Consider the following 23,927-nt stretch of genomic DNA (forward strand, 5'->3'; position numbering starts at 1 on the left):
AGGCGGACGCTGAAGTTCTTGTTTAAATGCGTCGATTCGGGCCGTTGGTTTTAGTTCATTTCTCAGAATTACGCGGTACTGGTCTGCCACTCGTTGTTCAGTGACATTGAGATTTGGGTAGGCGTTGCAGAATTCCTCATGGAGCTTTTTCCTATAGTTGTTCATGTTCTGCCCTAGTCCCGTGATGGAGTTATATATGCGTACAATAGTTTCATTCATGGACGTTGTCCACTTCATGCGCTTTCTCACTAACCCCGCTTGGGTGAGCACTGGCTGAATATCCTGCGCAGCACCTTCAGCGGTTCGAGTCGGCAATTGAATTGGACTCGTTGGTTGCTGTTGTTGCTTTGGAGCTGTAGCTTCTTTTGCAGCAGGAGCCCGCTTCCTCAACATCCTGCCACCGACGTCCCGCATGCTGTCATGTCCAGCGCCGGCTCCAGACATGCCCTGACGATCCCCAGGCAGCGATTTGTTTCCGAGGCTTCTCGTAATCACCATTTTCATGGGTTTGTGCTCCCCTTTCTCGGTTTGGGTGAGGGGTAGAGAAATGAGAGCAGAAAGAGCACCCCTATAAAGGATGTGAAAGAGAGAATAAAAAGGAATGGGACTGCGGACAGCAGGCGTGGCTGGCTGCATCGTCTACGTCGTTACGATGGTTACTGGGTAGATCATCTACCAAATAGCTGCCAGGCAGGCCAGACATTATGATTATTATTATCAGACATTCTACACCAGATTTGTACCTTATGCTTTCCTACACTCCACTATAGATTAATAGATGGCCATTTTTTTTTCTTATTGATCCTTCTCATTTTTTCTCCGTTTCTGTTAATGCCAGTAATTCCAGTCCCATATCCTCAAATTCAGCCTCCAGTTGAACCTCCTTTCCCTGCAAACTCCTCACATTCCAAGTTGCTATCTTCCACATAGCCTTCCATTTCTCCTCCCTCGATTTATCGTTCTCTTGTCCTTTTTCATGCTTTGGCCTTTCCTCCATTGTGATTCCTGTTTTTATTGTTGTTTCCTCTTTTTTCATCCCAACTATACTTCACGTTGTCTATGATCAGTTTCTGAAAACCCTCCCTGACATTCTAGCCTGCTCTCTTCTCCTCATTTCCAAAAACTTTAATTTTTTTCTGTATCTCCCTTTGTGCTTTCGTCATATCGTCGTTGATATATTATACTATTTCTCCTCCACAATTTTCAAATCAGATACCAGACGAAATATTCGTTTGAAAAATTTCTATCGTGCTAAGTGGAGCTTGACTGGGAACGGAAGATACTATGAAGATTTCAAGCGTTTGAAGGCATTGGTTAAGTCTCAGGTGTCTTCTAAGTATAAAGATTATTCGACTGGAGTACAGAGTGAGATCAGGTCTGACTCGGCATCATTTTGGCGATTCATAAATCGGAAGACAGGCGTAACTCGCATTCCTGGAATGATACAGGATGAAGATCACACTTACAAAGATCCCAAGGCCATAGTTGATTCGTTTGCAGTACAGTTTTCTAATATGAAAAGTAGGATTGTCTTGTTATCTGAAGATAATCTACCTGAATTCGTTCAGTCCTCTTCCTTTGTTTTGCTCAGAATAACTGTAGAAGAGATTAAATCTATCACAGAAAAATTTCCTGATAAGATCACAACCGGTGATGACCAACAGCCTGTCTTTTTTGTTTAAGAGTGCAGTGCTTGCTAATCCCATTCATCTCATTATAGCGAAAAGTTTGCAAACGTCTGAATTTCCAAGTTTGTCATAAAGAGCACGTGTGGTCCCCGTCTTCAAAAAGGGTGGTAATACCGAAATAAAAAACTAAAGACCTATCTCTCTGCTCTCCAATTTTGCAAAAGTCTATGAGGAAGTACTTTATTGAAGTATGTTTCACGGTGTTCACCGCCACTTGCCAGCACGTCAGCATGGTTTTGTGAGAGGTAGATCGACAATCACCAATTTGGCTATTCTATCACAGTTTGTTGCCGAGTCCCTGGATGATGGTGGTCAAGTCGATGTGATTTATACCGATTTTTCAAGGGCATGAGATCCTTTTGAACAAACTTTCTTCATTTTTGTCCTGCTTACTTGAAGTTGATTGGGTCTTACTTGAGTGATATAATCAATTATGTGTATATAATGGTTTTGTGTCTTAGAAACTGAGGTTCCGCAGGGGTCTCATCTTGGTCCATTATTATTTAAAGTGTTCATAAACGATCTGTTGAATTCCCTGGGGAGCATGGCATTGGCGTATGCTAATGATTTGAAGCAGTTATTGAGGATACGTAGGGTAAATGATTTGAGGCTGCTTCAGTCGAATTTGCAATTGGTTTGGGATTGATGCTTGAGGAATGGACTAACGTTGAATTTGGTGCTTTCAGATGTCTTTCACAAGAAGATTTCTTTTTTCTCTCTTCGACAAACATGTATTTACCCTGAATGTGGAGCTAATCTTTCCTCAATTATGAAAGATATGCGAATGTCATTGTTGGCCGAGATAGATGGATACCAGTGTGCTAGGATCGCCCAAAGGCTGCTGATGGGACATTACGACTCATCGAGGATGGACATTGCCGTTTCGAGGATGGTCTCTAGAACTGCCCTTGCTTTTCGTCTGCCAACTCGTACAAACTTGTTGGTGCAAGCAACAGTGTTTCGCCGTCGTAAAAGTGCGAATGCACTCAGAATGAATATGTTTTTTTTTTGTTGCAATTTTGTTGAATGCTTATTATTCAAGAAAATTTATGGTATATTTTTCTTAAACTGTTCGACATCTACTAGTTTTGATATTTTCTCTAAATTGTGCCTGTATATTTCACCCTGTATTTGGGATTCTTCCTGTTGGGTAAATAAAGTTGATTCATTATTTATTATTATCATTAAAACGCCATGTTAACCTGGCGCACCAGTATACAGATGAAAGCAGCAGATGGCCCCACCACAACTGGTCCTATTCCAATAAGACGCGAAATTTTCCAAGGAGACTCGCTGAGACCAGTGTGGTTCTGCATGGCCTTGAATCTCTTGTCTCATAGATTGAATTCTACGGACTACGGATTTGCCATCAAGTGCATCATTAGTAGTATGATGAAGGTGAATCATCTCCTTCACATGGATGATTTGAAACTTTTTGCATCTACTAAGAACAAATTGGAACGGATGCTGAAAATTGTAGCAGAATTCTCTGAAGGAATAAAAATGGAGTTTGGACTGAAAAAATGTCGTCTTCTCAATAAAACCAGAGATAAAATGAAAGACGGTACCTTCAAACTCAAGAAAGGTGCAGAAATCGAAGCATTGAAAGAAGGAGACACTTACAAGCATACAGGGATCAAACAGGCTAGAAGGACCAATCAGAGCCAGATGAAGGAAAAATTAGCTGAGGAATTCACTAGAAGACTAAGAAGGATAATGAAGACTGATCTAAACACCAAGAATCTGATCAAAGCGAATAATACCTAAGATTGCTCAGCACTGAACTACTAATTCGGTTTCATCACTTGGACCATCACTGATTTAGCAGCCCTGCACAGCAAAATAGGAACAATGCTGACGACACATCAAATACATCACCCTGAAAGCGCAATAGAACCTACAGAGCTACCACGATATCTTGGAGGTCGAGGAATTATTGATTTGTCTAACCGTATGACCAAGGAAATTGAAGGACTTCGAAAATATTTTATTGACAAGGCTTAACAAAGGTACTACATTAAAGCTGCAACAGGATCACATAGACATTATCAAACACTCTGCAGACGGGCCCGGACGCATATTTGTATCGAGCGTCCAGTATACCGCATTCGGATAACATCGTACCTGCGCTATGGGTGCTCTGAAATCGCGCGTCCTATACCGTATGCCGAACATATTATTTCTATTAAGCACTATAATAATATGTACACCGCGTTCGGGCTGTCGAACATGGTCACATTTGTTTTAATCTTAAAATGTTTGGTTTTGTTAGAATGTCGAAGTTGCAAAGAGTGATTGTTATTTGTCAATATCTTGGGAAAAATAATTGGCATAGTTTCAGTATTGTTTTATCGTCTTCTAGATATTGTAATGTTGGTGATTTTTGGAAGTTAACCAGGTTTTCAGGTTTTAATTTCTTCTTCAGTAATCACTAAGCTTTCGATTACTCTCGTGATCTTCCTCAGAGTGTTCCAAAGAAACATAATCAGCTAATGAAGAAATTTTACGAATGAAATGTCACATGTTTTTTATCCTTCTGGAGAAGATCACGAAATTGATCAGAAGCTTGGTGATTAATAATAAAGAAATTAAAACCTGGTTGACTTCCAAAAAACCACGAATCATTACAATAAGGGGCATAATTGTATATTTTTAAATTGCTTGATTTTTGAGGAAGACATACCTATATAATTATAACCAGTAATCTTGTACATGTGAAAAAGGATAATAAGACGGCGGACACAAAATAAAAAAAATTTATTCAGTGAATCATTGATTATTCAAAAAATCAGAACATTCATTTAGTAAATTTGTTTACCCCGAGTCCAACATTTTATCTACGCAGGTACTGAGAGAATGGGGAGCTTTAGACTTCCTTACTCTAAGACTCCCTACTTTCCTCTCTGCCTGCGTTGTTCTTCATCCTGTTATTTTGACTTTTCTTCGAGATACAGAAGTCGGCTGAACTGAAATCTTCTTTACTTTTCTCGCTATTTTATTGGCCTACAGTTAAAGAACGCGACAACTGATCGAATCTAAATGCCCTGCGTAATCCAGTTATAAATGTAGAAGTACTATTAATGTTTCTCTCGTAATTCTTCATAAATTTATAAATAGCAGGGCTAAATCCTGCTAGATCATCTTCCAAATTTTACATAATAGTCTCACTGAATCTTGGAAGGAATTCACACCAATTTTTTTCGATACTATCAATTGTGCTGTCTTCAGGAGATTCTATACAATGGTTACTACTTGTGGATGCAACACTTTCACTACCGCTAATATTTGTGGCTTCCTGAACCAGCTCGTGTAAATCACTTAACACATCTTAACAATCATTAAGTTGGGTGCAATTGGCAAGTTCGAGAGGTAGCAATATATTATCTAAAGGTTTTCTTCCAGTAGCGATAAAGTATAATTTTTTTTTTACTTCTCCTTGCTTTGTTCTGTTTTTGACATAAGAATGTTTCTGAAGAGTTGATACAATGATTGTCCATCTTCCCTATGAATTTCATTCTTGGCGAGCTGCAACCATCTCCAAACAGCTTTCAAAACGTGAAAACTGCAAAGCAGTAAAGTTGACTTGGGCCAATATTTTTTTAATACACGACGTTCAGCCAATTGGCTGATGACTTAAGTCATCGTCGGTCATAATCACTGAAGGCGAAATATTAAAAGGCATTGTTTGTATCAAGTCCTTTGAAGCACAATCAAAAATAGCAGATTTCTGACTATTTGTTATGATGCAACCTAATGGTATACCTCCCGCTGGTGATTGAGTTGCCAAAAAATATAATTTATGGTTTTGCACATCACAGTTACTCGTAGCATCCACGAACAATATATCTGATGCCTGAATTAAAAATTTTGCAGCACGTTGCATTATTGGGGTGCATAATGAAACAGCATAGTCTTCTTCGTTACGAGTTATTCGATATATGTACTATGTCAATTGAATTTTTGAGATTCTCTTCTAACTGAACGAACATGTTTTTCCCTGATCTATTTCCATATCGGCATTTAAAATGAGACTTCCACAAATTGGAAAAGTCTGTTTTAGTTGGAAAATAATATCTGTCACATACAACTCCATTATATTGATCTCCTAACTCTTCCATTTTATCGAAGCAAACGGTGTTATAAGCTGAAGCAACCGAATGTCCTTTTTCAAACAATTGAAGAATTTCTTTCTTTGTATCATTTGCTATTGGTCTCTTCGTCAAAGCTGCTACACTATTTATTGTATGATTGTAAGTATTTCTTATAGTAATTACACATGGCCACTCTTCAACCAATTCGTCAATATTCTTAAAGTTTGCTCTTGAATGAAAAACATTTTTTTTAATGACAACTAATAATTCCACTGGACAATTGATATTTCGTGAAGAATGTTCTCTTTTTCTAGTTCCTTTCAATTGATTAACTTTCGTTCTGACTGCAAGGATAAACTCTTTTGAACAAATGCTTTATGGCTTTTTCGTTATTATGGTTTTAGTTATATACCATGTATTTTTAGACACTTCTTCAAAATCCTGTACCCATTGCTGAAAAAAAGTGTCATTTCAGCATATGAGTACCTTCATGCATCTGATTTTATACAGCTGCCATTTTTCATTTCGAACAATGACGTGAAGAAATATTTGACATGGCGATTCATGCTTCTACGAGTATATGAAATATGAAACTGAAGAAATGATTTTTGTTAGTTTCTGTAATTGGCTTAGGCTGTAGATTGGTGTAGTATTTAAATTAAATTACGTGATCACAAACAGAAAGGTAAAACCGCAACATATCCTTGATGTCAGAGCACTAACATCGGCAAACATAGGAACACAACGTAATCTTATCTTGTGCAAGTACCGAACTGAAAGGGTACGGAAAAAAATGAAAGAACCCATACACATCACTAAGTTCAACATAGAATCGATAAAAGATGACAGCACAAGAGGATTATACGAACAGAGACTCAATGAAAAAATTAGAGAAGATCATATATCAGAAAACGACGACGAAGAATTAGCCTGGAAAAAAATTAGAAATAATATAATACAAAGTGCAACAGAAGCCATGGGAACAAGAACTGTAAATACTAATTCTAAAGGTAATACAAAATCTTGGTTCACTAGCGAAGTTAAGGAACTCGCAGGAGAAAAAAAAAGGGTATATAAAATATATAAACGACAGAAGCCCAGACGAATACCGAAACTACAGGATCGTTAGAAACCGAATAAACAACAGGATAAAAAAACTTAAAAAGGAATACTGGGGAAGATTCTCAGCCGAAATGGAGGGAGACGTATATGGTGGCCAGAGGAAGATATGGAATATGCTACGAAATTGAAAGAAACAGGTGACGGAGGAAGTGAGAGTAAATGAGATAACACAGGAGACATGGATTAGATATTTTGAAAGCATGTATAACACCTCCAATGATAAGGCATCGATTATTGAAATAATGCCAAACGAAGACAATAATGAACCCTAAATAACGATGGAGAATAAGTTCAGGCAACAACAAAAAAACTGAAAAACCGAAAGACGCTCGGCATCGATAATATAAACAACGAACTCATCAAGTACGGGGGAACAGAGTTACAAGAAGAACTCAAGCGATTATTCCAGAAGATTTTAACCACTGGCACTATCCCAGATGAATGGAAATCAAGTATATCCCTTCCCATTCACAATAAAGGAGAAAAAAGAGATCCGAATAATTTTAGAAATATAACTTTGCTCAGTTCTGCTCTAAAACTTTTCACAAAAATCAAATAGATATAGCAAATAGAATAAGGAATAAGATGGGTAGACGGGTAGTGGCACGCCTTATAGCTCGAACGTTCCAGGAAATCTCCCCGTGTGAACGATATGTTTGAGTTTGCTTCATGGCGTCACAATCGTAGGGGTAGGTTCAGCCGCGTTCTAGTGGGGAGTGAAATGCTACCAAAGAGTATCAACAAGAGGATTCACTCTATCATTTTGGCCGGTTCCGTTTCAATGCCCTTGAATGTTCCCTGGTTTAGTGGAGCATAGACATATAGACATGGACTGTGGCTTCCCTTTATATCTATGCATGAAATACGCTCAAAAAAAGTGACAGAGAGAAAAGCACGTCGGGCATGCAGTTGTCTTTTTCTAGAATTTTGATTGGTCCACACTCACCTCTATGTGAACAAAAAAGAGACAGGTCAATGCCCGACAATCATTTCTCTCTTTCTATAAAAAAGACATTTTCATGCTGACATTGCTCAGTCCATGTCTCTATGTCTATGAGTGGAAGGGACGAAAACTAAAGCAGATAGTAACTTGGTTATCATCCATTGTATTAGAATTAGGAAAGAAAGAATATATTGGGAGTGTTGGACACTGTTTATTATCTATTGTTCACTGTGTAACAATGCCGACGTTTCGAAACAAATCGTTTCTTTTTCAAGGCTAGTTACGAGAACAATATTGTACGCTTTTTAAAAACATTAGGATTCAACAAAGAAATCAAAATCTCCTGGAGAGCAGACATACAATCCCATCACAATGATCATAAATATAGAAACGGATAAAGTGATGGGATTGTATGTCTGCTCTCCAGGAGATTTTGATTTCTCTCCAGACGATTCGTTTCGACATATTATTCGTATTTCTCTAATCGAATGAGAAGCAAATTTAATTAACGTGATCTACAATAGTTTCATTCTCGATCCCCACTCTTCGCGCAATGATTTCGAAAGCAGAATAGAAAGCTTGCAACGTTTTTTATTTTTAGCTCCGTGAGAACGCTGCTTAAGCGACGTAATAGGGAGTCTACAGGATGCAGGATACAGAATGGGTCACCGATCCCTAAAGGTGTTGTTTCACGCAGACGATGGTGTTGTCGTAGCAATGAAGATGACCTGCAACGTCTATTATATAAGATGAAAATATCCGCTGAAAAATTTAATAGGAGCATTTCCATCAACAAGACACAATCAATGGTCATCTCTAAAAATCCTATTAGATGCAAATTGGCAGTCGATAGTGGAATAATGCAGCAGGTATCAAGATTCAATTACCTGGCAATAAATATATCGTGTGAAAGAAACCTGACAGAAGAGGCACGAACACAAGCGGCATCGAGAGTCAGCGGCTACCTGAGAGATATAGTGTGGAGGAACAAAGCTATGAGCTCACTGAGGAAGACCAGAATCTACAAAACGTGTGTAAGACCTATTCTCACGTATGTCTTAGAAACTAGAGCCGAAACATCGAAAACAAGAAGCATAATGAGAACCACAAAGATGAAAATATTGCGAACCATCAAGGGAGTCACTCTGAAGAACCGAATAAGGAGTGATGACATAGGAGCAGAATTGGGCGTACACGATGTGGTGAGATGGGTCAGGACACGAAAACGTTTCTGGAGGGATCACGTAGAAAGATGGGCAAAGTGGGCTAAAAATCAAAAACCGAACAAACGCAGACCTGTAGGCAGACCACCAAAAAGGTGGTACGAGAGCTGGAGTTCAGTATCACAGGAAGATCCCAGAAGAGGGCCAAATGTACAGGATTGAACAGAAATTGGTCCTTTTGAAAGAGGAAGAAGAAAAAGAAGAAGAAATGTCTGTTATACATTTTATGAATAACAATCCTAAGCTTTTTCACCAGGCTATAAACAGCTTTTTTGGTCGAGTCTATTCTCAGATACTGTATACTAGCTTGGGATGCCCTTGATCCCATAGAAATGCAGAATAATATTTTGAGGATTAAATTGAAGAAAGGGCGTCTTCACCCAACCAACTCACTTCACGATGAAGATAATTTTTTCACTATTAGAAAGATGTAATTTGTACATGTCGATACTCTGGACTAGAAAAAATCTTTTCCTTTTAGAATCAATTCCACTCACAGAAATATTTTTTATTGCGGCCCGAAATTCTCCTGCCTAGAAACAATTTAAATGAAAACATTTTGTCATCTTTCAAAGCGCCATCGAAGAAGTACATTTCATTCGATGTTAATGATTTTTGATACCTAGTGAAGTTTTATTTTTTTGTCTCTGAAATGGGACGATATATGGTATTGGTCTCTCAGTTAGTGTTTCCCCATTTCAAGAGTAAATCTGTTGGGCATGAAATGAGGGTAATTTGCACAAATACCTTAAGCTTTAGTAATTCGATCTCACACGAGTTGCTGGGGCACGGGTAAAAAAGAAGAAATATAGTTTATAGAATTCTCATGTGAAATAACTATAAGAAGAAGAACAATTCTATGTTACACATTTTTCTATGCTCTAACATAAGATCCAGCATGCTCTGCGTAGCATTAACTCTCTTTCATTCTGTATCGGTAACTGTGAAGATCTCCTGTAAGCTGTAAATTATACTTGTATTCCTGGTCCATTGATTAAATATATAGTCAAACGTTGTGCTGTGTTATTCTACCTATGATCATAGGTTATGAGCCCAGTTTCTGTATGTTAATATGAATAGTGGACTGTAAAAGTGTTAAGTTACCGAAGAAACAATTTCGAGAAGAAAGTGAACGATGGCGTGCAATGTGACCTCAAATATTCGTCCATTTGATGGAACAAATTTCGAAAACTGGAGATTCAGATTGGAAAGAGTGCTTGAAAGAAACGGAGTTCTATCAATGCTGGAAAAAACGTACCCGGAAGAAATGGAAAAGGTGCCTGCTTTCAAAAGAAATGATGCAAAAGCACGTGACATCATTGTACAATGCATCGACGATTCAGTGCTAGAAATGGTCAAATCAAAAAATACGGCCAAGGACATGATGGAGACACTGAAGACAACTTATTTAAGAAAAAGCTTAATGTCAAGAGTTTCTTTGCAGAAACGCCTTAGAAATATGACATTTGATGGATGCAGTTCCCTGAATAAGTTCATTATCGAATTTGACAAAGTGGTGTCTGAATTAAAGAATGTTGGAGGATCCATGGACAATGAGGAATATGTGTCCCAACTGCTTTCCTCGATGCCAGATGATTATCGGTCTGTAATAACATCAATTGACATTCTGCTAACCTCTGACCCAGACGTTGTAAATGAAGACTTTGTTAAAGGGAAATTACTATCTGAGGAAGAAAGGATACTTAAACCTAGTGAAGGAAAAGAAGTGAGTGGAAACGCATTCTACACTCATAGAAAATTTCCTAACAGAAGCAGAGGTTCTTCGAATAGCGGTTCAAAACCAAAAGGCTCTTATGCAAAGCTGTGGGGCATAAACGTTCAGAATGTCCTCATCGAAATAAATCGAATGTCAACATGACATTGAATGAAAATCATAATAGAGACATAGCATTCATGTCAGATAACATTAGTTCTGAAAGTCCTTCGGAGAAAATTGTTGGAGTAGTTCAAAGTGACGAATTCTATTTTGCTGGAAACGTAACCTCAAATGAAGAAATTGTAATGGTGATCGATTCAGGTGCCTCAAATCATCTAATCAAAGCAGAATTTGGACGTTTTTGTAAAAACGTGAAGAATATATCACATACAATAAATGTGGCTAAAGAAGGTGAAACCGTTTTGTCAACCACTTCAGGTGACCTGCCACTAATAACCCAAAATAACACATCGATTCTCTTCAGGGATGTGTTTACCTGTGAAAAACTATACCACAATCTACTCTCAGTAAGGAAGATGGTAGAGTCAGGATTGAAAGTTGAATTTCAGGAGAGAATTGTTAATATTTGGAAGGATGGAAAAATATTATTACAAGGTAATCGTGTTGGCAATTTGTTTATTTTAAGGTTACGGATAAGACAACTTTATGAAGCCAATCTTACAAAAAACACAAATGAATTGTGGCATAGAAGAATGGGGCATTCATGCAGATTTCCTATTGATGGTGTTTGTGAAATATGCTTAAAAGGTAAACAGACAAACCATAAGTTCCTGAAGCATTTACCAGAGGAAAGGAAGCCAAGAAGAATACTTGAATGCATTTCGTCTGACGTATGTGGAAAAATTACCCCTCCCACACATGATGGGTATGAATACTTTGTATCCTTTTTGGACCATTATAGCCATTTTTCTATTATATATTTGATGAAGAAAAAAAGTGAAGTTGAGTCATGCCTGAGAAAATATGTTGCAATGACTGAGGCTATGTTCAGCACGAAGATATCCAAGATACGATGTGACAATGGAGGAGAGTATGTGTCTAAGAGAATAAGAGACTTCTGCAATGAGAAAGGAATTGAGCTGGTGTATACCATTCCACGCAATCCTCAACAAAATGGAATTGCTGAACGCTTCAACAGATCAATTATGGATAAAGCCAGATGCATGATCTTTGATTCGAACTTCGACAAGAAGATGTGGGGTGAAGCAGTTCTGACAGGTACATATTTATTAAATCGTACGCCAACATCAGCAATACCAGACGGAAGAACACCTGCTGAACTTTGGTATGGACATTAGCCCGATTTGGGAAAAATACATATTTTTGGTTGTACTGCTCATGCATTGATACCTCCTGAAGATCGAAATGGAAAATTATCTCCACGTTCAAGAAAATTAAAATTGGTCGGATACTGTAACAATGGGTATCGACTCTGGGATGAAGAACGAAGCAGAATCGTAACTTCTCGCTCTGTTATATTTGATGAATCCATTAATCGAATGCATGAAGTTATAGGTTATAATCAGGATGAAGAACCGGCTGATGATGGGTCCGAACAGCCAAAGGACAATAATATTAATCAAGTCTCCGAACAGCCAAAGGACAGTAATATTAATCAAGTCTCCGAGGTCCAGCAAAGTATTATCCCGGATGTTCAACCCGAGCCAAGAAGGAGTGGAAGGCAGCGGAAACCTCCTGATCATTTCAAAGATTTTTAGATGATGATGGCCTTATCTGCAGGAACTATCCCATCAGAAGTACCCTCATCATATCATGAAGCCATAAGCTGTGATGAAGAGTGGAAGAGTGCTACAGATGCAGAATTGGAGTCGCTGGTGGCAAACAAGACATGGGAAATTGTTGACAAACCAGCAGATGCAGTTGTTATCGACTCAAGGTGGGTGTTTACATTTAAATTGGTTGATAACTCTTATGTGAAGAAAGCGCGTTTAGTGGCAAGGGGTTTTCAACAACCAGATTTAGAAGATTCAAATTTTTACTCCCCAGTGGCTCGAATGTTCACGTTGAGAGCAATATTATCGTTGGCTGTACAATTTGAAATGAAGTTGTTACAACTCGATATCAAGTCTGCATTTTTGTCCAGCAAACTATATGAAACCTCCATGTGGTTTGAATGTGCCAAAAGGTAAAATGTGTAACATAGAATTGTTCTTCTTCTTATACCCTCCCTCAATTCTACAATACATGACACTTATTTAACAGTAATCATACCCATAATAACTTGATTGTGTAAGTTTTAAATTGGATTATAAATAAATAAATAATGACAATAACGTTAAAAAAACGACTAACCATTGAAGTGCTTCCCTTCCAACTAACAAAGCTCTGTGATTCACCCAAATCCGTCAGAGCGGAATCAAAACAAAACCTCTACATTGTCTACATCAAAGGCGTTGTTATATATCAATGAGTGTACTCCAACAGCCATTGGATACTTTGTTAGGTACTACCTTAGACCTGCTAGTGGTTTATTACACCAGGAGGGTACTTTGAATGATCCATATCTCGTAACGGTAAGTGGAAGAGAAAAACTAAATGCAGATTCGAAAAGAGCATAACTAGAGCAAAATGCCCACACGCTAGTGTGATATTACACAAGCAGCACTTTGAATAGCAAAACGGAGCAAAACGAGGGCATTAAAATTGCAAAAATTTTTGTGGTGTCCTGGTAGTGTAAGGCCGCTCTCGGGAACCGCATCTTTTGGACGCTTCACTATGTTCCTAGCCTCAGCCCGGGGGTCCACTGGAAGCGTATTCGAGCGGCTACGCGAAACGAGCGTGAATGTGCGGCAAGCCGCTACAGATCCCAAGTAACGTATTTCAATACAGCGTTGTCCTCTGCAGGCGACTTCGAGTGGGCGATTCAAGCGGCTACGAGCTCTTTCGCGCGATCCGCCTGAAATGGGATCTGAGGCGAGTGTGGCGCGTGCACGCCCGTTGAGCTCATCCTTTTCAATCGTTTTAATTGAGTTTCAAGAAGGATTTAGTGCCTATAAAAGATTTCTATTGTTTTAATGGCTTCATCAGTGAACAAATTGAATTATCTTGGGTTTTTTCCTTCAAAGAAATTGAGCATAACAATCCCAATAAAGTGAATAGCCAAAACACAAGCATCATAGGAAATAAGAAATCTGTATTCGTTTGCAACAGAGAATATCGACTGAATCCTATGTTGAACGAGATCGAGTATGTACTTTTTTTCACTAATGGATACCAAAGTTGGGTCAATTTCCAGAAACACTGTGAAATGTTATGTTTCATATTGATTTCTCGGAAGAATCTTAGAAAGCAGCATTCATATAAGGAAAGTAATGCATAAAAAAGTTGAAAATCAATATATTTCACATCGATTGAAAGCACGCGTTCATTTTTTTTTACAGCATACTAGAAAACCCTGAATTTGGACTAATGAAAAACATGTATTTGCCTCATTACTCAAATACAAGTTTTTCATCAATATTTCAGACTTAAAACGTCATAGACGTCATAGACGTCATAGGTCATGGATAGTCAACGACAATATCTCAACTTCGATATACTTTGATATGGAAACGGGTTGAGGAACGTAGCCTCATTCGAGAATTTGGTGATCTACAATTTGAAAAAAATAGATCTTTGTTCATATTCGGTTTTCTAGGGGAGATGCAACCGAAAAAAAAGAAGGAAAACACGCATTTTTGCGTTAAGCTTATTAAGCTTAACTCTCTGAGGAGGAAACCTAGGATAGTGTTCCTGGATGAGTCGTTAAAACAATTGAATTCTTATAAGAAGAATTACGTCATCGCTGCATCGGCTCGAACACAAAGCCGCCTCCAGTGGACAACCTCTGTAGCGTCTACAGACGCTCTTTTCGCAAGAGCGTGTAGCCGCCCGAAAACACTTCCAATGGATACTAGTGCTGAAGGTTTGATAGTTTCTTTCGACCACAACTACGTCTCTAAATATTAGAGAAAATTGTATTGATTGTATGACATTTTTGCCCGTGCAACGTAGAATCCTACCTTTAGCGTATGTCGCAAGTAGAGGGTCTTTGCCGACTCAATTTCACATAAATAACACAGGCCAAAAAAACCATGAAGGAAGAATATGAAACAATAGCATTAGTTTTGAGAAAAATTAAATACGAAGAACATCAGTGGTCAATTTGTGTTGATTTAAAAATGATTAACTTCCTCCTTGGACATCAGAGTGGTTATACAAAATATCCTTGTTTTTTGTGCCTTTGGGACAGCAGAGCTAAAAATGAGCACTGGGTTAACAAAAATTGGCCTTCAAGAGATATCATGATTCAAGGAATACAAAACGTGATCAACAAACCTTTGGTTTCAAGAGAAAAAATTCTTACTTCCGCCCTTGCATATCAAGCTATGCCTAATGAAGCAATTTGTGAAGGCTTTAAATCGAGATGGAAATTGTTTTGGGTATTTGTCACGTAAATTTCCTCGCATTAGCACGGAAAAACTAAAAGCTGGTATATTTGATGGTCCTCAAATAAGGCAACTTGTTAAAGACCCACAATTCACCACATCAATGAACGAGACTGAATCTAACGCTAGGAGTTCATTTGTTCAAGTAGTACAAAATTTTCTTGGCAATCATGAAGCAGAGAATTACGTAGAATTAGTGGAAACTATGCTTTCAAATTTCAATATTCTCGGCTGTAACATGAGTATAAAAGTTCACTACCTCCACAGCCACCTAGATCGTTTTCCAGAAAACTTAGGTGATTGTAGTGAAGAACAGGGGGAAAGATTCCATCAGGATGAAACAATGGAAGATCGTTATCAAGGACGATGGGATAGCCACATGATGGCGGACTACTGCTGGAGCCTTCAGCGAGACTGCCCTAGTAAACTCCATTTTAGAAAATTGTATAAAAGAAAATTTTTATGTGATTAGTGATTAATGTAATTATGTAAATTAAGTTTTTGCAATAAATACTTAAATCCATGTGTCTTTGTTTTTTTTAACTGTCAATAGTAATATTATATATTATAACAGTTATAACGTAAATTATATACACAATTTTTTTTAAAAATCTCAAAAACTAGATCTGATAGACAAAATCTGAGAACTTTTTTACATTCTGCATCCAAAAATTACTCAGGAACAGTTAACAAATCGCAGGCACCAAAATGTGTGTTGGCCTGTGTAATGAACGCAAATATTTTGAAGACATATTCTAAAATGGGCAGTAGGTACTCGAAATTTCATAAGTCATCACAATGTTTTCTATTTTAACGGATTTTATCGAATTTTTTCTTGAAGGGATTTGATGAAATTCACAGATGGGTGTACGGGCATATTTTGAGGGGTATTTTTAACGGTTTTTCGTCGTTTTTAAAATTTGTGCGTCTGCTATACTCAATTTATGTGGTTTTGCAATTCCATGAGGTGCATTTGCCAAAAAGGTGTATCTACCATCAAAAAAATCTACTGATATGGTTCATGTACCGGATCATTAGTTATTTCAATAAACAACCAACATCAATCACGCGTGCTCCTCACGTGAGTATGATAGCGTGAGGTACCGTCATTGTGTCTCTGGACAGTTGATTACCTATAAAATACACGGACTAAATTTGTTCACACATCTATGACGTGAAGTCACTTCCCATGATAATACATGAATGAGTTAATGTGACGTTATAGTAGTCTCTTTCCGTAACTTTCTTATCACTTCATATCATGCATGCTCCTCACGTGAGTGAGTATGATAGCGTGGGGTATCATCACTGTGACTCTGGACAGTTTATTACCCATGAAATACATAAATGACTTTGAACCACACTTTTTTGACGTGACGGAGCCCATGATAACACGTGAGCTCACGTGACGTAATAGCAGTCTGTTTCCACCTTTAGTCAATTCCTGCCAGCGATTTGGCTTCACTTTTTCCAAAGAAATTAAACACCAAGATCCCTTTACTGGATGCATAGAATGTTGTGTCCTGATAATAAACACTGGATGTTTACAAACAAACGCGTCAACAGTAAACAGAAACCAGAGGCGTAGATGAAAAGTTGTAAATAATAATATGTTATATCTTTGATTAAAGCAGTGTAGAGAATATTGATGATGGGTATATATGAATTTGATAATTCCATCAATTCGTTTGAAAAATAAAATTGTTTGATATAATTTCTCGATAAATTGAACTGAAATGACCATAGGCATGCATTTTTCGATATAACTCCGAAGTTCGAAAGACTGTCAGAAAGAAATTTTCGCATAAATGATTGTGATATTCCGTGAAAAAATTTCTCTTGCTGACCGCCCCTATTTATTTATTTATTTATTTATTTATTTAATGCTTACAAGGAATACAAACAGGCTTAGCCCACAGAACAGTATTCACCTATTAAAAACTACAAATACATCGCTTCAAACTATCACAAGTAAAAGGAACAAAAGAGTTGTTTTTGCTTTATGAAAGAGTATTCCTGAGACTTCGCTTCAGATTTTTAAGTGTTATATTGAAGATGTCCAAGTCAATGCAAATGTTATTATATGCAGTGATCATCCTAAAAATTGGAGCATTCTGTGCACTGTTCGTCCTCCGAAAAGGAGCATAAAATGTGTCTCTATTTCTCAATCTAATATCAGGGACTCTGAACGGAATTGACTGCAATATATCCGGTACACGAAATATACCATTGACAATTTTATACAGAATAGTAATGTCAGCCATTTGTCGACGATTTCTTAGGTCCATTATACCAAATTTCTCCCGGATATGTGAGTACTCATGATTACTATAGACGATATTATTCTTGAAGGCTAGGAATCTGAGAAATTTGTTTTGTATTCTCTCAATTCTCTCTATATAGCATTTGTATTGAGGATTCCAAATTGTTGATGCGAAATTCAGTCGACTATAAATATACGAGTAATATAACACCAAAAATGTTTTATTATTTTTAAAAGTTCTACAGTGCCGAAGAACGTATCCGAGCAACCTATTGACATCCCGTAGAAGATTTTCGACATGCTGATCGAATAAGAGCTTTCTGTCAAACGTTACCCCTAAATCCTTAATATGGTCTACCTGCGAAAGAGAATAATCCGCCATGGTGTATTGATGCTCTATAAGTTGTACATTTCTACTAAAAATAACCTTGTGGCATTTGTTATAATTCAGGAAAAGATTATTCTCTGCACAATAATTTAATAATCTATCAATGTCCTGCTGTATCAGAATAATATCCTCCATTCCCTTAACTCCTCTGAAAAATTTTAGGTCGTCGGCATACAACAGAAAAATGCAATTTCTGAAACATTTTCCTATAGTGTTTAAATATATAATAAAAAAGAGTGGTCCCAGGTGAGAACCCTGGGGCACCCCTGAAGTATAACAAAATGTGGCAGATCGAACGCCATTTATTGTCACAAATTGAGACCTCCTACTTATATAGGAGGAAATCCATCTTAAAAGATCCCCGCATATACCCACTTCAGCGAGCCTCCGAAGCAATTTCGCATGACTTATTTTATCAAAGGCCTTCTTAAAGTCCGTACAAATAACATCAACCTGAGTTTGTTGGTCCATGGTTCTCTGAAGATACTCAGTAAATGTCAAAAGATTAGTTTCGATGGTCTTTCCTTTTTGAAAACCATGTTGTTGATCGATTATCATATTCTTAGTATGATTATAAATATATTTATAAACCAACGACTCAAAAATTTTTGGGATAATGGATATTATGCTTATTGGCCTATAGTTTTTAATTTCATTAATCGGGCCGCTTTTATGTACTGGAGTTATAGATGAGATCTTCCACTGTTCCGGAAATGTTGCAGTACTCAAGGAAAAATTAAAAATGTGGAGTAGAGGGAGGGCTAAAGATTGTGCACAACTTTTCAGCAATATTGGAGGAATACCGTCAGGTCCAGTGCCTTTAGAGACATCAACAGATCTTAATGCACCCATTACTTCGTCCAATTCGAAAACCACACTCGTCAGGTAATCACTACTATATAAATTTTGAGTGCATTCAAAAGCTGAACTACCCTGATCTTCCGCAGTTTCATAAACCCCATGAAAAAATTTAGCAAAGAGCTCAGCTATGTCCCCCGAGTTATTGCCTCTTTCACGCCCGAGATTCATCTCGACAGGAAAACGAGAATTTTTATTCTTACGAGCAACATGCCTAAAAAATTTTTTCGGACAAATAGTAACCTCATCCTCTATCCTTTCCAAATAATACTTGTGATCCAAAAATATAAGTTTTTTACATAGTGATCTCAAGTTTCTGAAATGACGAAAATCATTCAAGTTCTGATATTTCTTCCACTTTTTATGAATTCTTTGTTTTGTTTTGATTAGTTTAATAGTTTTCATGGAGAAAAAAAGAGGAAATTTTTTATTTCTTTTTGTCTGAGGAACACTCTCTCTCACAATATCGTTCACAATTTGATAAAAAATATCCACCCTGAGATGCACATCACCCCGGAGAACATCAACCCAATCTACCGCTTCAAACCTTTCATTTATCAAATCGTAGTTGGCTTTCTTAAAGTTGAACGTGAATAAGTTCGCTCTGTTTTCTAAATAATGTGTAGTTTTAACATTAAAAGTAAATTCTAGCGAGGGATGGTATTCATCCTCCCTTACAAATGGGTTTTCATTTTTCATCAAATGACCAACATTATTTTCAGTACACAAAACAAGATCAAGCAGTTTCCCATTTTTATTTAATACATTATTGAATTGAACTAGTTCCATGAAACAAAATGTATCAACTATACGGGAAGAATATACATCAACATTAGTTGCAACCAATATATTGTCTCTGTCATTCTGACTTACCCATCTGACGGAAGGGCAGTTGAAATCATCACACATCAACAAAATATTATCCTTGATGGTCAATTTATTCAATTCAAGTTTGGAGAGAAATGAAGCAGTAGCAAGTTCATCGCCCGGTGGTAGATAGACACAGCACAAATACATCCTTATGTTATTTAACCTAACCTTAACCCATACATCCTCCGCTTCACTATTAAAGTTCACCAGCACTTCAGGTCTTAGACTATTTCTCACCGCAATGAATACTCCGCCACCCTCCTTCTTGAAAGAAGATGCAGAGCTACGATCTCTGCGGAAGATTGAGTATTGGCTCTCATCAATTAATTCGGAGTTAACCACAGTATCATTTAGCCATGATTCCGTTATAAAAATTATATCATGAAAATTAGATATGACATTCAGTTTGAAAGTACACAATTTAGTTCGTAATCCACGAACATTTTGATAGGCAATACTTAGAGACATAGTGATCCGTGTACTTCAGATATTTCATGTTAGCTTACATTTGTTAGGAAAGCTATTTTGTTATCATCTTCAAATCAGATTCACTCATTATGTGTAAGATCTTTGAGGTGTCATCTTTTCGTGCGAGTATGTTTCCATTCTGAACCCAGACATATTTAAAATTGCTGTTATGAGCCGCTTCTCTAGCACTTTTATAAAGTATTTTATTTACTGTTGTGAGATGTTCGTTGATGAAGCATCTTGGGGAAACATTATCAACTTTGAACCCTTGTTTACCTCCCTGTTCAGTACGTTTCAATTTAACAGCTGCTAAGAAGTTTTGCTTCTCAATTTTTGATCTAAATTTGACAACGATGTTCTTGGGTTTATTTGTTAACTTGGTTGGTACTCTAGTTATGAAGTCCAGTCCTTCAGGCCGCACTTCGTGATTCACATAAGAGCTAATCTTAGTCATTATCTCAAACAAGTTCTCATTTTTTTTCTCAGGTACATCCATTATTTCTATGTTATTCTCTCTCGAGTGTTGCTCTAACTTGTTCATACGATGATTCAGGTCGGAGATTTCCTTTTTCATTGATTCATTTTCCTTCTTTAACTGATTAGTAAGTTTAATCGTGTCATCCAATTTCGACAATTTCTTCTCGAAGTCGGTGATCTTGCCCGAGCAGAATTCCACAGATGTACGTAGTTCGCGTACATTCCTATTCAAGTCTGCAATTATCTTCGTTAGATTCTCGATACCCGCGACTTCAGTGCGATCGCCGTCGATGTCCTCCCCATCTGATTCGACAGGTAAATCTGTTATATCCTTCATTGATCGGCATTTGACGCACAACCAGTTTCCACCGGGAAGATTGTTTATTAAAGACAGTTGGTTTTTCGTCACATCAGAGCATCGATTGTTCGCATGGAAAAACTGCTTGCATGCACCGCCACATTGCAGACCTGGCGACTTTCCAGTGAGAGAATTAGTACACTTTCCACAAATTTTCATTGTAGGAGACGGGATATCAATTCGGGTTACTAATCTGAGGCACGAAGATTTTCAGACTTTCAAATCGAAATATTCATACAAAATTGTTGAGTATTAAAAATTTATATTCCGTGAAAAACTTTTCACGTTTCTTTAAAAAAAAATGATAATTTTGTTTAGTATAGTATAACATTGCCATACATCGTGATATTTCAAGTTTCAAACTAGACCGTTCGCTTATTGCGTCAGGGGAAATTTTTCAATACAGGAAGATTCCATTTAGAAGAATTGCTGAAACACTGATGTGAGATATATTTATATTTACATATCATTCAATACAGATCCGATCATGTTGAAAGCTAGTACTTCAGTAGTATATTACGTAATATAACCTTAAATTTTAGTTTTCTCTATTTTATCTGGAAATAAATTACAATTATTTATTATACTTTGGTTTTGTAGTCGAACAGGAATATAAGAAATATTCCTATAGAAGAAATGAACAAACTCCTAGATGAACAAATTTTAATATGTAATAACAACTCCATCAAGAAAAATATTACAGTTCGATGACATGAATTAATAGGTCAATAAGGAGGTCACAAAATTAAATGAGACCGCCGTATCAGACGGTATTAGACAATTCTCCAAATAGTTAATGCATCCTGATCAAAATTATACTTGAATTTTAATGTTCTATTGAATGATTGAAAACTAAATACTGACTCTATAAAAACATACCACAATAATCATGTAGCTCAACACTTATATGCAACATTAATAACAATAGGGACTAATTAGACAGCATAATTCTTTTATTTCGTTGAACATTACTAAATTCATTTGTGAACTTGAATCGAGTATTATTTTGTTTTCAACCATATTGCACAATTTAATATGTGACGAGTATCACACTATTACAAGAGAAAAATTATCATATTAAGCATTGTTCTGAAAGAAAATGTAATAACAATCCATACGTCTTGAAATAATCATTATTGTGTACCACTAGGTATTTTATTTTGTTTAAATATGAAATAGAATAAATGAACTTCCAGCACCTTTTCATTCAGAGTTTGATCTTATGCAAGGAAAAGGTAACATTCCTCAAAATATCTTCTCTACAGTTTGTTTGCATTATCTGAAAAGAAGCACATCGTTCCATATTCACCTGCCTTCTTATTCCAGTGGAATAGGATATAAATCTATTCTATCCTATTCTATTCTATTGGTAGAAAAGAAGTTATGTTTTCATGACATGGAATCATTACTTGCCCGAAAAGGTCGAGAAAAAAGGTGCAAACATTGCAAAAAAAAAGGTTTTGGAAGCTGTAGAGTGTGTTTAGTGTGGTTGTAGTTTTCATCCCAGTTGTGCCAGTCACACCAAAGTGCTGGATAAAAGTGGAATATTGAACTGTTGTGCATCAAAAAGTGAGGTTAAACTAACCCAAAAAACACGAAAAAACTAGGAAAATTTAGAGGTGCCCCTGGATATGGATGAAAAAAATTGAAATATATTATTGACCAATCTCTTAAACAAATGTTTGGACCATTGGAGAGCAAAATGGAAGGAAAGTTTGAGGACCTAGAAATGTCAATGAACTTTATATCTAGCTGCTTTGAGGAACAAAAAGCACAGTTTGAAAAGGTATTGCAGGAAGTAAAAGAACTCCTAAAAGAAAATAATACTTTAAAACTTAAAGTTTGGCAGCTGGAAATAAAACTGGATAATATCGAATCCAAGGAAAAAGCGAATAATATGGTAATTGTTGGGGTTCCTAAGCAAGCTAATATGAATGAAAAACAGATAACACATAAAATTTTGAGCACTATGAATGTGCAGATTCATGAAGAGGATGTGCTGGAGGGCTTCAGGCTTACAAAACATGAGGATGGACCTATTTTGGTGAAATTCAAAGATCTTCATGTAAAGACCGAGACGCTTCGAAGAATCAAACAACTAAAGGGAACTACAGTAAGCAGATGTGGTCTAGATGGAAGAGACCGAAAAATTTATCTCAATGACGACCTCACTGTAAGGAAAAGAGAACTATTCAAGCTTGTGAGAGAAACCAAACAACGAAAGGGATATAAGGCCGCCTTTTGCTCAAATGGAAATATCTATTTATTTATTTATTTATTTATTTATTTATTTAAAATAAACAGGAATCCTAACAGGAAAACCCAATAACAAGGATTCACCAAAATACAAGAAAACAAACACCTACAATAATGATCATGAACTTATATTACAAGAATAATAATAATAAGGGAGGAAAAGTTTAAAAATATCTTCTTTTTCTAATAATTTCTACACGTATAAGCACACACTCTTCTCCTAAAAACAGCTTGTGAAGAGTTGAATATGTCAATGAAAGAGATATGCCAGTTATAAAATCGTGTAATTCTTAGAAAAGTGGAGTTGTAATACAATGATGTGCGGGCTCTCGGGATATAAAAAAGATCTCTATGGCGACCAGTGAAAACACGAGTATTGAAATAAATTTCACGAACAATGGGAAAATCGAAATGATTATTCATTATTCGAAATAAAAACATTTGATCGAGAATAACTCTTCTTTGCTCTAGGGTAATAATTTTGTACATTTTTAATCTCGTCTTATATGGACAAGCTACCTGCCTGTTACCGAATCTGTAATATAGAGTTTTTGTGAACTTCTTCTGAATTCTTTCAATTCTGCTGATATATTTGTGATAAAAAGGGTTCTATATTGGGGTTGCATACTCGACTATACTGCGGACTAGAGAAAAGTACAGAACCTTCATGGTTTCTCCATTCTTGAAATTCCGTGTAATTCTTAGAACAAAACCGAGCATTCTGAAGCCTCTAGAA

General features: G+C 36.8%; 2 protein-coding genes across 2 annotated transcripts in view; one reads left to right on the top strand and one right to left on the bottom strand.

The window, feature by feature from the left end:
* Window positions 1–23,927, top strand: part of LOC123306773 (chitooligosaccharidolytic beta-N-acetylglucosaminidase) — a 79,275-nt gene that overhangs the window by 21,281 nt on the left and 34,067 nt on the right. The window lies entirely within an intron of this gene.
* LOC123307052 lies at window positions 20,153–21,094 on the bottom strand. Its single transcript, XM_044889255.1, has one exon. The coding sequence runs from the start codon at window positions 21,092–21,094 to the stop codon at window positions 20,153–20,155; it is 942 nt and encodes a 313-aa protein (XP_044745190.1).

This window comes from Coccinella septempunctata, chromosome 2 (genome assembly GCF_907165205.1).
Source record: "Coccinella septempunctata chromosome 2, icCocSept1.1, whole genome shotgun sequence".
NCBI lineage: Eukaryota > Metazoa > Arthropoda > Insecta > Coleoptera > Coccinellidae > Coccinella > Coccinella septempunctata.

Excerpts from the sequence above, each read along its gene's own strand:
- LOC123307052 (XM_044889255.1), bottom strand. The coding sequence starts at position 21,094 with ATGAAAATTTGTGGAAAGTGTACTAATTCTCTCACTGGAAAGTCGCCA.